The following is a 14,273-nucleotide window of genomic DNA, read 5'->3' on the forward strand; positions in this document are numbered from 1 at the left end:
CAAAAATTCTTATTGAGGAAGTTGAAGAAGGAGAAATGATTCCAAACTCAGTTCCTTTTGAGACTCTGAAAGAAATAAATGCAGTGAATACTGGTAAGACTACGGATGTCATTTCTGTGCAAGAAGACGATGTGGGTCAATTGGTACCTGATACACATATCATTATTGAGGAGGTGGAGGAAGGGGTGGTGTTGCCAAGTGAAGTTCCATCAGGGTCGATGATTGTGGTAGATGGTTAGTAGAGAATGACGTAGTAAATGAGGCGGCATGTGAGATAGCTCAGGTAGAGGGAATTGGCTTACAGATGGATGCTAAAATTGACCAAGAAATGCCACCTCTGATGGACATTGATGATGTTCAATTAGAGGTTCACACTGATGATCAACAACGGGAGTTCTCCCATTCTAATTCGGAGGGTGTACAACCTGATGCTCATCTTCAATTGGTCAAAGAAGTTATTTCAGATCCTGAAGAATTAACCAAAACTGTTGATGAAGGGAAGGAAAATAAAGTGAGAATGTCTAAAAGGGCTCAAAGCAAGCCTTCACGTTTTCATTGATGATACAGAAAATGTTATATTGAAATGTACGAGGTCTTGGGATCTCTAGAAAAAGGTTGTTGAAGATGGTGAGATCCAGGAAACCTTGTGTATTTGCAGTTGCTGAGCCTTTTGTTGATGGACAGCAGCTTGGTCATTTGCAGAGTGATGTTTCTTTTGAAGGTAGCGTCTTGAATCAAGAGGTAGGGGGTAAACTTTGGGTGTTATGGTCAAAAAATGTGAAAGTTTCTGTGCTGAGTTTGTCTTCTCAAGGCATTACTACAGCAATAGAGTTGAATGGGAAATGTTTGTGGATTTCTTTTGTGTATGCAAAATATAACTATGGGGAGTGTCGGCAATTATGGGATCATTTATGTAACTTACAAACTTCGAATGTTCCATGGATGGTTATTGGTGATTTTAATATCATCAGGTTAGACCAGGAGCGGATTGGGGGACATCCTCATCCTTGTATTGCAATGGAGGAATTTAATTCTTTCGTTGACAGGGCTGGGTTATTTGATTTGGGTTTCCAAGGAAATCATATGACTTGGTGTAATGGTCATGAAGGGAGGTCTAGGTGTTGGGCACGACTGGATAGACCTTTTGTTAACTCCGCTTATGTCTTGGAATTCCCCTCGGCGGGAGGAATATATTTGCCTAAATTGTCTTCTGATCATGCTCTTTTGCAGGTTGATTTAAGTCCACAAAATAGGAGGTATGGACATGTTCCTTTCAAGTTTAAGCAAATGTGGACAACTCATGAAGCTTTTTTTGATTTTGTTACTAATGAATGGAAGGAGGTACAGGAGGGTGGTGGGATGGTTAAGTTGGCGAGAAAACTTAAAAAGTTGAAAGGGGCTCTTCGTGGATGGAACCATACTGTTTTCGGATGGACTGGGTTCCATATTAAACAATTGGAGCGCCGAGTGCAGGACTTAGAGGAACAACTGCAATTGGGTGATTCTGAAGATGTAGAACTGGATCTCTTAATTACAAAAGTTGAACTGGATACGTGGATCACTAGAAAAGATATTCGTTTAACTTAACAAGCAAAGCAAGAGTGGCTTAATTCGGGAGAAGCAAGCTCAAAATTCTTTAAGGCCATGACTTTACAAAATCATAAAGTGGTGGGGCAGATGAAAATTAGCAAAAATGATTGGTTGAAAACTCCAGAGGAGGTTCATGCAGGTTCTGTCAACTATTTTCAGAATTTCTTGGCCTTTAATCATCAGTTGTCGTTTCCGAATTTATCCTCTCTTATTGATCAAGTCATTCAAGAGGATGACAATGTGAATTTGCCAGATCTTCCTTCAATCCAAGAGGTAAAACAAGCTATTTTTTTCCATTTTTACGGATAGTAGTCTAGGCCTTGATGGGTTCGAATCAAGTTTTTATAAAGTCTGCTGGGATATTGTTGCCATGGATGTGGTGAATGGAGTTCATGATTTTTTTAGAGGAGGCAAAATTCCAAGGGAATTCATAGCCTCATTTTTGGTTTTGATTCCCAAGGTTGATAACCCAAAAAGTTTTGATAAATTTCGCCCTATTAGCCTGTGTTCAGCTTTTTATAAGACAAGCACAAAAATTCTTGTGAGCCGGCTAACTCCTTTACTACCTCGATTGATTTCAGAGGAACATGGAGCATTTATTCCTTGGAGAAGCGTTTTTGAAAATGTGAGCTTGATACAAGAGATGATCCAGAACATTAACAAACCTGCTCGTGGTGGTAATGTGGTTTTGAAAATAGACATGGTTAAAGCCTATAATAGTATGAATTAGGATTTCTTGATTCATTATTTGGCTAGTTTTGGCTTCTCTAAGGGAGTTTGCAATTTGGTGCGCCAATGCATTTCTTCGCCTTGGTTTTCAATTGTTATGAATGGTATTCCGAAATGTTTCTTTCAGGGAGGGAGAGGTCTGAGACAGGGTGATCATTTGTTGTCTTATCTTTTTATCCTGGGGGAAGAAATATGCTCTAGATTATTGAAAACGAGTTTTCAAGAAAGGAGGATCATCCCTTTTCAACATCTAAAAGGGGCACCTATTATATCACATTTATTATATGCTGACGATATTGTGATTTTTGCAAATGGGGATAAAAAGCCGATTCGGGCCATTTCTGAGGTTCTTATAGTGTATGAAAGTTGGTCTGGGCAGCGGGTTAACAAAGAGAAGTCATCTATTATTTTCTCGAATATTGTTCCTCTTTCTAGGCCAAGAAACATTTTGAGTATATCTGGCTTTTCGGAAGGGTCGCTCCTTTTTAAATATTTGGGGGTTTCCATTGTGTCTGATAGACTAAAGGCAGTTCATTTTGATGAGTTTCTTTGTAAGATCAAGGATAAAATTGGAGGATGGCAATCTCAGCTTTTATCTAATGGATCTCGCCTGTTGCTATTAAAACATGTGCTTGGAAGTCTTCCCATTCATCTTCTTTCTATTTTGCAAGTCCCTAAATCTTACCTATCCTTTATATCGAGATGTTTTAAAAATTTCTTTTGGGGATATAAAGATGGTCGACCAAAGAAACATTGGAAGTCTTGGGTTTCGATGTGTGTACCTATAAAAGAGGGCAGAATTGGCATTCGAAATTTAGATGAGGTACAAAAAGCTCGTCATATGAAATTTGCTTGGAGGTTATTAACGGCAAATTCTCTTTGGTCCAGAACTTTCAAGGCCAAATACATAAAGTAGAATCATGTCTTTGTGGTTAACCCAAACAAAGGATTTAGATTTTGGAAGATGGTGATCAGGAGCCTTCTGGATGTTATTGAGCATTCCAAATGGAAACTGAGGAGAGGGGATATCTCCTTTTGGTTGGATAAATGGATAGGTGATGAGCCTCTGGCGGCTTCACTTCCTATTGTGGCACCAAAAATTAAAGTACAAGAGTGTTACAAGACAAGTGGCTGGGATATGGATCTCTTTTGTTAGTTGGTGGGTAATCAAAAGGCACAGGAAATTGTTGATACTTTTTGTAGTCTAAGGGATGGGGAAGACCGACTAATTTGGTTGGAAAAGGAGGATGAGAATTTCTCTTCTAAGAGTGCTTGGAAGGTTACTCGGGTAAAAGCTCCAAAGATTAGATGGGCTAACTAGATGTGGCATTCATGTATCACTAAAAGTATGGCAACTGTTATGTGGAAAAGTAGTAATAATGCTCTTACTGTAGATGACAAAATTCAGAGTGTGGGCATACCTATTGTTTCCAAATGTAACTGCTATATACATGGAAAATATGAAGACATGAACCATTTGGCTACGGGTGAAGTGGCGAAAGTTATTTGGAGGAGATGTGTTGTGCAAGTGCGTTTCCTTCGGCATCAACATAGTACATGGATGGAAATTGTCTCTGCTTGGTTTGCTAAAGCATCCATGTCGTCATTCATGGATCAGATAATGGGTCTTATTCCTTCTATTGTTACTCAGAGGTTATGGATCCGTCGGTGCCATGCTCATATGGAAGGAAAGTGGGAGTCAGTGGAGGATATATGGAGAAGCACTAAATTTTGGCTTGTTAAATTAAGTGTGAAGCTAAAGGTTTTAAAACCGCTATCTCATTGTGATAATATTTTACTAGCTAATTTATGTATTCCTTACAGGTGGAAGAAGTGTAGACCTTTTAAAGTTGTGCGTTGGGTCCATCCAAAGGAAAGTTGGGTTAAGTTAAATATTGATGGAAGTAGTCGCGAGAGCCTGAGAAAGGTTGGTGCTGGTGGTTTAATTCGTGACTCTAGAGGAAATTTGGTTCTAGCTTTCTCCTACCCTCTTGATTTTGGTACTAATAACTATGCTGAGTTCATGTCTTTGTTGCACGGAGTTAGACATGTGCGTAGATTGGGTTTCAGAAATATAGAAATAGAGATGGATTCTATGGTTGTTGTAAACTGGATTTTGGCCCCCAATTGCCCCATTTGGTATTTAGAAGATTATTGGATTGAATTTACAGAATTACTTCGCAATATAAATTTCTCCATTCGACATGTTTATAGGCAAGGCAATAGCCCTGCTAACTTATTGGCCAAGCTGGCGTCTGAGGATTGTGCTGCTATTTGGGAGTCCTTGGTTATGGTCCCTCCTCTTTTACGGGGTCTGATTAGGACTGATAAACTGGGTCTTCCGTATATTAGAATTTGATATATAGGGTTGGTTTTCGTGTTTTGCTGGTTTGTTTTAGGCTTGTTAGTATTTGTTTTTTGGTTTTTGGCTTTCTTTTACACTTGGTTTTGGGTTAGCTTTTAGAGTTTTAACTTTGTAAACCCCCAAGTGTACTTTTGTTTCATGGTATTCCTTTACCACAAGTAAAAGTTTATTAAACTTATGACAGAGTTGCTATGTGTGTGGCTATTGCTCTTAATTAAAAATAAAAAAAAATATAAAAAAAAGGTAATAATCTGTTGGTTACAAAAACTAACTTGTTCAAGAAGAGGATTGTTGAAGATCGTAGATGCCCGATATGACAAAAAGAGAATGAGACAGTGATGCATGTGCTTTGGGAGTGTGTAGCAGCAAATGATGTGTAGGGAAATGAACAAAGTTGTGTGCAAAAATGTAAGAACAGGTAGTGGTTTTCTGGAACTCTGGGAAAGTTTGATGAGACAATTGACTCAAGATCAGTTAGAAGGGGTAGCTGTCCAGTTAGGAAAGGTATGGATGAGAAGAAATGAGGTAGTTTTTTAGAAGAGGCTCTCATGTCCCAAGAAGTTGTTGGTAACTGGAAAAGAAGGTTTAGAGCAATATCAAAAAGCTCGGCAAGTGGAGAAACTAGAGGCTAGTGCAGGAAGTAGTGAAGAAACCAAAGCAAATAGGTCTACATGGGTGAAACCAGATGTACGTTTTGTGAAAGTTAATTGGGATGCATCTCTGGATGTCAAGAGAAGGGTGATAGGGATGGGGATTATAATAAGACATGAGATGGGTGATGCCATGGTGGTAGCTTGTGACAACAGAAAAATGGTTCAAAGACAAAACATAGCAGAGTGTTTTGCATTGTGGAAAGCTTTGGAGATTTGTAGAAACCTCAAGGGTGATTTTTGAAGGTGATACTAAAGCTATTATTATGGCTATGGAGAGTGATGAAGAGTTGATGACTTGTTATGGTCCTTTGATAAATGATATTAGACAAGATTTTAGCAATAGATGTGATTGGAGTATACAATTTGCCTATTGGGATAGTAAAACAGTAGCTCATTCTTTAACAAAGGCTACTTTACCATTTTTTTTTTGGGGGGGGGGGGGGGGGGGGTGAAGGAATCTGGGTTGAAGGAGTCCCAGACCATAATTATACAAAGTCTAAACCGGGATAAAGGTTGTAATGGATGAAGTTTATAATGATATATAGAGGTTTTATTAAAAAAAATTAAAATAAGAGAAATGATTTGTATAAGTCTTAAATAGATAAATTACATACAAGCCGTTATAAAAAAAGTAGACCACACATTAAAAAAGTGTAAAAAAAATTATTTTTTATTAGTGAAACTCACTTTTTTACAATAAAAATTTTATGTCCAGTTATTTTTGCGTACTCCTTATGCACTCAACTTATGTGATTGATGTATCACTTTTTTTAAATATAAAATAATTGTTTTAGCCAATTATATTAACAGACTGTATAAAAAATACATAAAAATAAATATACGTAACAAAATTGACTAATAGATGATGTGACATCCTTTTTTCTATTTTTTATTTTTATTTATTTTTTACGTGAAGAGTAGTACATACATTATGCATTGCAAATTTTAAATCTACAAAACCAAAGTAAATTTTGTGGGTTTTTTTTTTTTGGGGGGGGTGAGCATAGCTAGGAGAGAGGTGGCATGCCGAGGGTGGGGGCCGGAGAGGCCCATTTGGGCCGACAGACTCATTACTTTTGACTTGCACATTATGATCTTTAGCTCTCTTTACCATGTACTGACACTAATAAAGGGAGCCATTTGGAACCAACCAACTCGGACCCCAATGCGATCTTTTTTCTTCCCTGCTTTTCTCACATCTCACCCACTTCGATATAAGAATAGCGTGGTACACATGATGTACCTAAATTCACATGTGAGATTGGCTGAGAGATTATTTTATCAATAATGTGCATGCCCTTCAAAAGCACAAAGTTGCACACATCTGTTGCATGCGGAGGGGTTAATGCTAAGTGCTAATGTTGGTGCTTGCTAGTTGCTATCAGTAAAAGAATGGAGAGAATCATGTGCACCGTCGACATGTCTGCGGCTGCGAAACAAATAACATCGTATACTTGTGGAAAACAAACAACTTTCTTCACCTTTAAGCAGATCAATTGACTCCTAAAATTATGGAATTCTATTATATATTATGGAGTTTTTATACATCAAAAGAGTTTCAGTTATTAAAAAAGAGGCTAATCAGCCTATCAATCTATCATGTTTTTCAAATCATTTTGTTCCTTCTCCCGTTTTCATCATTTGCGTGGTAAGATCATATGGGGGCAAGATCAAGTGAGCGCCCAATTGGGTTAAAAGAAAAACAGCAAAGGAAGGATTTGTGGGTCTAGCTAACAGATCGATCGAGAGAGAAGAGAAAAATGAACAAACGAGTTGCTAGCTACGTAGATCCTGCAGTTTTTTGATTGGGAACAGACCCGCACGTACGTGTAGTTCGAAATGTGCATGTGTGTAATGATCTCTCTCTCTCTCTCTCTCTCTCTCTCTCTCTCTCTCTCTATATATATATATATGTGTGTGTGTGTGTGTGTGTGTGTGTTTGTATATCCATGTGCATTGCCAATTAAGTTTAATACTTTCGGGACCTCCATGCTTTTGCAAACAGGTACAATATTTGGACCCCCTAGCTAGTCCTCCGTGGATAGGAACTTGACATGCATGCGTATAATTTGAGAGAGTGTTGGCTTTTAATATGTTCATTGTATAGACCCATATAAGAGGTACTTTTACATGATCCATTGACCCCGGGCTTTATATGAATGATCACTGTCTTTGCTAGCTAGAGATCATGCATGCACTTATTATATATTGCCAGACAATCAACATTTCATGTTTACTTGGTACATCATCCAGCTTCGATTAGACATCTAATTTTGACGTTCTTATTATCATTAGCTACGTTTCAATATCCCTACGGAAAAGTGAAATTGATCAGTTGATCTAAGTGACATGCATATATATAATTTGTTAACAAAATATTATATATAACAACTATATATATATATCGATCATTCAAAGATTGGTAACGGTCAAAGATCAATCCATCGATACCTATCATTCTTTCACATCCCAATTGAAAATTTTTTCATTTGAATTCTCAGTAGAAATGCTGACAAGCTAGCCGGCCGGCCCCTTGATCATGTTTATAATTAGTGCTATACCATCACATCATTTTTAATTAGGCATGGTATTACATGAGAAAGCCACTAAGCACATAAGATTGATACAATTCATTTGTTGGATGTGTTTGCGACATGATTAGCTAGGAGGGAAAATTTATACATAGCATGAGTTATAAAAAAAAATGAATATTTATGATAAATCATTTAGGACGATAAGGACTATTTGTGATAAAAATTTATAGATTTTAACAAGAAATAATCATTAAAAAAAAATAATCATAAATAAATAAATATATATATATATATATATATATATATTTTTATAAATATATATCGCACGCGGCCTCATTTATTTCTACCTTGTAAGGTTGGGAGTCTTGGGATGTTCATCGGACTAGCTAGGTCGTGTGATTTGACAATATAATTTGTTTTCAATCACTCACTCACAGATCGATCTCTTGTTATTTTACTAATGCGATTTGATATTTTACTCATTCTGAATGTGACTGATGTATGTTTTTCCCTAATTTGCTTTGGAATCTTGGACCATCCATATATATATATATAGCTAATTGGTGAAGGGATTGACCTCTTAATTAATATTTAGGATTAAAGGTACTATACATGATTGGTCTTATATAAGCCACATGTATCCTAGTTTTTGCTTCCCATTTTTAGTCATATATATATATATATAGAAAAGAAAAGATCTTTATATTATATTATATTACATGCACTCGATCGGTAATTGACCAAGTGATATATATATATATATATGGATCATAAAAACTAGCTTATTTTGATAATCACTTTTTTTAACGAAAATTAAAATGATGTGATGGATCGAGGTTTTGAATTTCCTTGACTTAACCTTCCGTAGGTTGTGTAAATTTCTAAACCACACGTACCAAATAATCATTGACAAATTAAAGGGAGTAATCAGTAAAGTATTGAGCTGGAAAGCTAGCTAGCTGGTTATAATTACCAATATTGGTCAATATGAATATGACTAGTCATCATCCTCCATTTTACTACTTTTCAACTCTATTATACCATATGAATATATGTATATATATATCTATATATAAGTTTCATATTATTAAGGCAACCGCATGGTTTTTTTCTAAGGATAGTCGATATTGCAGGAACAATCTCTCTCTCTCTCTCTCTCTCTCTCTCTCTCTAGATATATATATATATATATGGGGTCGTATACCTTTTTGAAACTTTTTTCCATTCCTGCATGCATGTGAGCAGTGATCAATGTCTCAATCCTACTTTTTCTTACCAATCTTTTTTTCTCCCATCAGTTCACTGATTTTTTTTCTTTTTAAGAATCATGTCACTATCATGGGAATGAGAGTGCTGCTGTTCGAAAGAGAGTAAAAAGAGGAAGTGAATATGAAAATGAAATTTGGGATTGGAATTTGGAACAGAGGATTTGACTCTGTATAATACGAAGAACAAGCACGTGATCAGAATATTGACATAAAGAAAAGTTCTATTTACAAGTCGGTGTAAAGTCATGCACATTTTCTACATAATTGACTAATTAACGTGATTTCATTTGTAAATTATACCTAACTTATGAATAAAATAACTTAAAAATAAATTATTATATATCTTGCTTTATTAACTTTACATGTCATGCCAATGTCAAGAAATAATAATGAGTATTGCCATTTCTACTGAAAATTTGGTACAGAATGGGATACTCCAATAGTGTAAATTTTTTTATTTTTTCTTCAACTATTTTTTAAACCATTTTAAATATTTTTTAAAAAAAAATCAAAAAATCTTTTAAAAAAAAAAACCCTTAACCATATGAGACGGTTAAATCCTAACCCAGCTTCGAATATCATATGGTAAGAGTAGTACGTACTACAGTATATCAAATCATCAATCGCCCAAACACATAGCCTCATTTTTTCAAAGCCGCACAAAATCTGTCTACCTTACATGTTAGAATATCCACAGCTAAATATCATCACTCTCTCTGTCTCTCTCTCTCTGACTGAAGCCCCCAAAAATCTGCAGAGTGGATCGGCTGCGTTGAGAGGACGCGTCGTCTAGCCTCTAACACATCTTCTTCACCGCAGTCAACCACCATAACGGTTTTAATTACCCTATATCCGTTTTGCTCTTCCTATACACCCAATGCCTTTCACCTTGTAGATCTGAAAATAGTAAAAGATGATCACCTGGGGCGACCTTTACACCGTCCTAACGGCGGTGGTCCCTCTGTACGTGGCTATGATTTTGGCCTACGGGTCCGTCCGCTGGTGGAAGATCTTCTCCCCGGACCAGTGCTCCGGTATCAACCGCTTCGTCGCCATCTTCGCCGTTCCTCTCCTCTCTTTCCACTTCATCTCCAGAAACGACCCTTACTCCATGAACTTCCGCTTCATCGCCGCCGACACCCTCCAGAAGATTATTATGCTCGTCGTCCTTACCATCTGGACCAACTTTACCAAGAACGGCAGCCTTGAGTGGATGATAACCATTTTCTCGCTTTCGACGCTACCGAATACTCTGGTCATGGGCATCCCTCTGCTAATCGCCATGTACGGCGATTACTCGGGGAACCTCATGGTGCAGGTCGTGGTGTTACAGTGCATCATCTGGTACACCCTGTTGCTTTTCCTTTTTGAGTACCGCGGGGCTAAGATGCTGATAACGGAGCAGTTCCCAGAGACGGCAGCGTCCATCGTTTCGTTCAAGGTCGACTCCGACGTGGTATCGTTGCACGGTAGGGACTTTCTGGAAACCGACGCCGAAATCGGCGACGACGGGAAGCTTCATGTCAAGGTGAGGAAGTCTAACGCGTCGAGACGTTCACTCGGTGGTTCGGCATTTACACCTCGGCCGTCGAATCTCACCGGGGCGGAGATATACAGCTTGAGCTCTTCGAGGAACCCGACGCCGAGGAGTTCGAATTTCAACAACTCCGACTTGTACTCCATGATGGGATACCACGGTTTCCCGGCAGCAAGGCATTCGAATCTCGGTCCTGCGGACTTGTATTCCGTACAGTCCTCCAAGGGCCCAACTCCCAGACCGTCGAGTTTCGAAGAGAATTGTGGACCAATCGCTCAGACCTCTTCATCTCCGAGGTTCGGGTTTCACCCGTCGCAGACTGTACCAGCACCGTCGTACCCAGCGCCTAACCCAGAGTTCTCGTCCACCATTACTAAGAGCTCGAAAAATCAGCCGCAACTGCAACTGCAGCAAGCTCCTAACAGCAAGGCCAACCATGACGCCAAAGAGCTACACATGTTTGTGTGGAGCTCAAGCGAATCACCGGTCTCCGAAGGGGATGGCCTCCAAGTGCTCGGAGCGTCAGAGCAATCCGGACGTTTCGATCAGGGCGCCAAGGAGATCCGGATGTTGGTTGCCGATCAGCCTCCAAATCGGGAAAACAAAGGTAAAGAAATCTGGAGTCAACAGACCCATTTAATCAATTAAACTAAGGATTTCTTTTCAAGACTTTTTGTTAATTATACTAAATATATACTTTTTCGTTTGTATTTTTGGGTCATTAAGGATTTGAAGTAACTACGGAGAGGGAGGGCTTTGGTGCTGGGGAAGACTTGAGCTTCGCTGGGACTGGGAGATCACACGAAGTTGATGGAGATGCTCATCAAGCTGAGAGAGAGAGAGAGAGTACGGGCCCCATTGAACTCAACAAGCTGGGGCTGGGGTCAAGCTCCACGGCTGAGCTCCACCCAAAATACGTCGCCGGAGCTCCTGAGTCAGGTATAGGAAAACAAATGCCTCCGGCCAGCGTGATGACCCGTCTGATCCTTATCATGGTGTGGCGAAAGCTTATCCGCAACCCCAACACCTATTCCAGCCTCATTGGTCTCGTTTGGTCCCTCGTCTCCTTTCGGTATGTAGTTCACAAGTGAATATAGAAAATTTTGGTTTAAATTAAATGAAATCAAAAGAAAGAAAAGACACTCTTAACCGTTTTTTTTTTTTTTGTTACATTATAATTTGGAAGGTGGCACGTGGCTATGCCGAAAATAATAGAGAAGTCAATCTCAATACTGTCCGATGCTGGGCTTGGAATGGCTATGTTCAGCTTAGGTGAGTACGTTTTCCTCGATGATTTGCTAACACTTTCAATAATTTTAACTGATCTGAAGATCAACTGCTTCAAAAATTCAATTATTGAATAGGCATGCCATAGTTTTCAATGGCAGTGGGCACCAATAGGATCGGGTTTGCACATAGGATCGATAGTACTGGTACTGGTGATCATGTTTAATCAGCCGCTTATAATATACATAAAAGGTGAATATACACAAAAATTATAATTACTTTAGTATTATTTAAATCGGGGCTGAGATTGAGAAGTCATGGATGGAAGATATATGGGGTCGGGTTCGGAGCGTAGCGTAGGACGATGTCGACATTTAATTTTGCGTTGTGTGTTAAGTGTGTAATTATCAAATAATTCAAAAGAAGGAATACATAATATTCACATTATATCAAGGGAGATACAATATATTTTTATTAATGGCACAATATTGAATAATAGGATAAGTTTGTCCTCAGAATAAGTACTGCTGAAACAGTCCGACGACTGATCATGACTAACTGATCGATCTTAATAATTTCTCTGATTTCTATCCTCATATAAAAACCACAAAAAACAAAGACCGACCGTCCAATTTTCTTCCTCATCTGTAATCTGATTTTCATCTTTCTGGGATATAATTAATGGCCCTGGATTCATGACCACCCGACAAGTAGGACCCGGCCGTAGCTAGGCAGCGTCGCTTAACTGGGGACCAGGGGTCGGCTGCCTAGCTAGTGGTAATTATGATGGATGATGATCATGTTATAATTCATTGTGGTGAAAGGTATTTGAATCCAGAAATTAAAATTGGAAGTACATTGATTGATGATATGCACCTTTATTTTTTGTTTTGGGGGTGGGGTACTTCTTGATCATGCGTGCATATATATATGTACATGGTACTAATAATTAATTATTTGGTTGGCAATATTGTTGATATATAGGTCTGTTTATGGCTCTTCAGCCCAAGTTAATCGCTTGTGGCAACTCCGTTGCTACTTTTGCTATGGCCGTCAGGTTCATCACCGGCCCCGCTGTCATGGCCGCCGCCTCAATTGCAATTGGCCTGCGTGGTACCCTTCTTCACATAGCAATCGTTCAGGTAATTAATTATAATTCATCGTAATGTAGCACTTATGGATTTAGGTCTGTTTTGATCTTAATATATATATATATATAATTCACCCTTATGGAGTAAATTATGCTGTATTAACTATGAATGAAAATTGTTATCCAATTATAGGCTGCACTTCCACAAGGAATTGTTCCCTTTGTGTTTGCTAAAGAATACAATGTTCATCCAGCAATTCTTAGCACTGGGTAAGTAAAAAACAAACAAAAACAGTAATTTTCTAAACCATTTTTTCTCCATTTTACTGAGTTATAATTGACTGACATATGCATAATCCTCTATGTAATATTGCATGCAGGGTTATCTTTGGGATGTTGATAGCATTTCCGATTACCCTTGTCTACTACATCGTTCTCCGCTTGTGAGTTTTTCAATAGTAGCCAAAAACTACAAACAGGCCAGGCCCGGTTATATATAATTGAGAGAGCTAGCGTTGACTGCATGCACCAGATCGGATATGTTGTCGTTATTGTTGCTGTTTACATGAGGAATTCCCGGCAGAAATCAATCAGAATTGGAGTTATTTTTGACTTGGTGATCAAAGCCCGGATACCGCGAGGATCGCCGCCCACATTAACGTACAGCGAAAGTTGATATATTATTTTTCATAGAGTTTGAGAAGAACAAGGGATATGCCGTGTAGCGTAAGGAGAACAAAAGATAGGGAAATGAGGACCCTGTAAAGCCAAAACAAATTAAGAAGAAGAAAAAAAGGGTGCATATATGGTCATGAATGCATGCATGACTCATGGTCGATGTCTTGTGATAATTTTCTATGTATGTTCGTCGTGCACGTAAAGTTTGAATGTCACAATTAATTGGATCCCATCTACGTACTGTAAAGAAGAGACAAAGTTTGTTAAATGAATGGATCGATCCTGGAAAATAGAATATAGAGTCGGTAGGCCGGCATGCATGCATTTTTTCAAACTTTGTCTACGTGGATTCATCGATTATATATATCTGCTGTACGTACGTACGTACGTTGTCGTTTCTTTCTTGATATGTAATATAATATTAATTAGGGTTTTTATGATAAAAAGGCGCATTAGTCATCTTGCTGCATTAAGATCATAACGACGCATCAATTATCTCTCTCTTCTGAGCTTTCCAAGCAGAGGAAACGTCAAATTATGGAGAAGGAATTAATAGTGGCCGGATGAAAGCAGTACGTACATGAGTGTCCATCTGCTTAAAG

The 14,273-nt window shown here is 38.4% G+C and overlaps 1 protein-coding gene across 1 annotated transcript; it reads left to right on the forward strand.

The window, feature by feature from the left end:
* The first annotated feature begins 9,774 nt into the window (after window positions 1-9,774).
* Window positions 9,775-14,005, forward strand: LOC122313521 (auxin efflux carrier component 4-like). Its single transcript, XM_043128609.1, has 6 exons — window positions 9,775-11,283; window positions 11,403-11,748; window positions 11,863-11,948; window positions 12,888-13,045; window positions 13,187-13,263; window positions 13,374-14,005. The coding sequence occupies exons 1-6, from the start codon at window positions 10,053-10,055 to the stop codon at window positions 13,438-13,440; spliced, it is 1,965 nt and encodes a 654-aa protein (XP_042984543.1). The 5' UTR covers window positions 9,775-10,052; the 3' UTR covers window positions 13,441-14,005.
* Window positions 14,006-14,273: the final 268 nt, after the last annotated feature.

The sequence above is a fragment of the Carya illinoinensis genome, chromosome 6, assembly GCF_018687715.1.
Source record: "Carya illinoinensis cultivar Pawnee chromosome 6, C.illinoinensisPawnee_v1, whole genome shotgun sequence".
NCBI classification, from domain to species: domain Eukaryota; kingdom Viridiplantae; phylum Streptophyta; class Magnoliopsida; order Fagales; family Juglandaceae; genus Carya; species Carya illinoinensis.

Excerpts from the sequence above, each read along its gene's own strand:
- LOC122313521 (XM_043128609.1), top strand. The coding sequence starts at position 10,053 with ATGATCACCTGGGGCGACCTTTACACCGTCCTAACGGCGGTGGTCCCT. Across the intron at positions 11,284-11,402 it reads TCCAAATCGGGAAAACAAAG|GATTTGAAGTAACTACGGAG; the intron begins GTAAAGAAATCT and ends TGGGTCATTAAG. Across the intron at positions 13,264-13,373 it reads CCAGCAATTCTTAGCACTGG|GGTTATCTTTGGGATGTTGA; the intron begins GTAAGTAAAAAA and ends TATTGCATGCAG.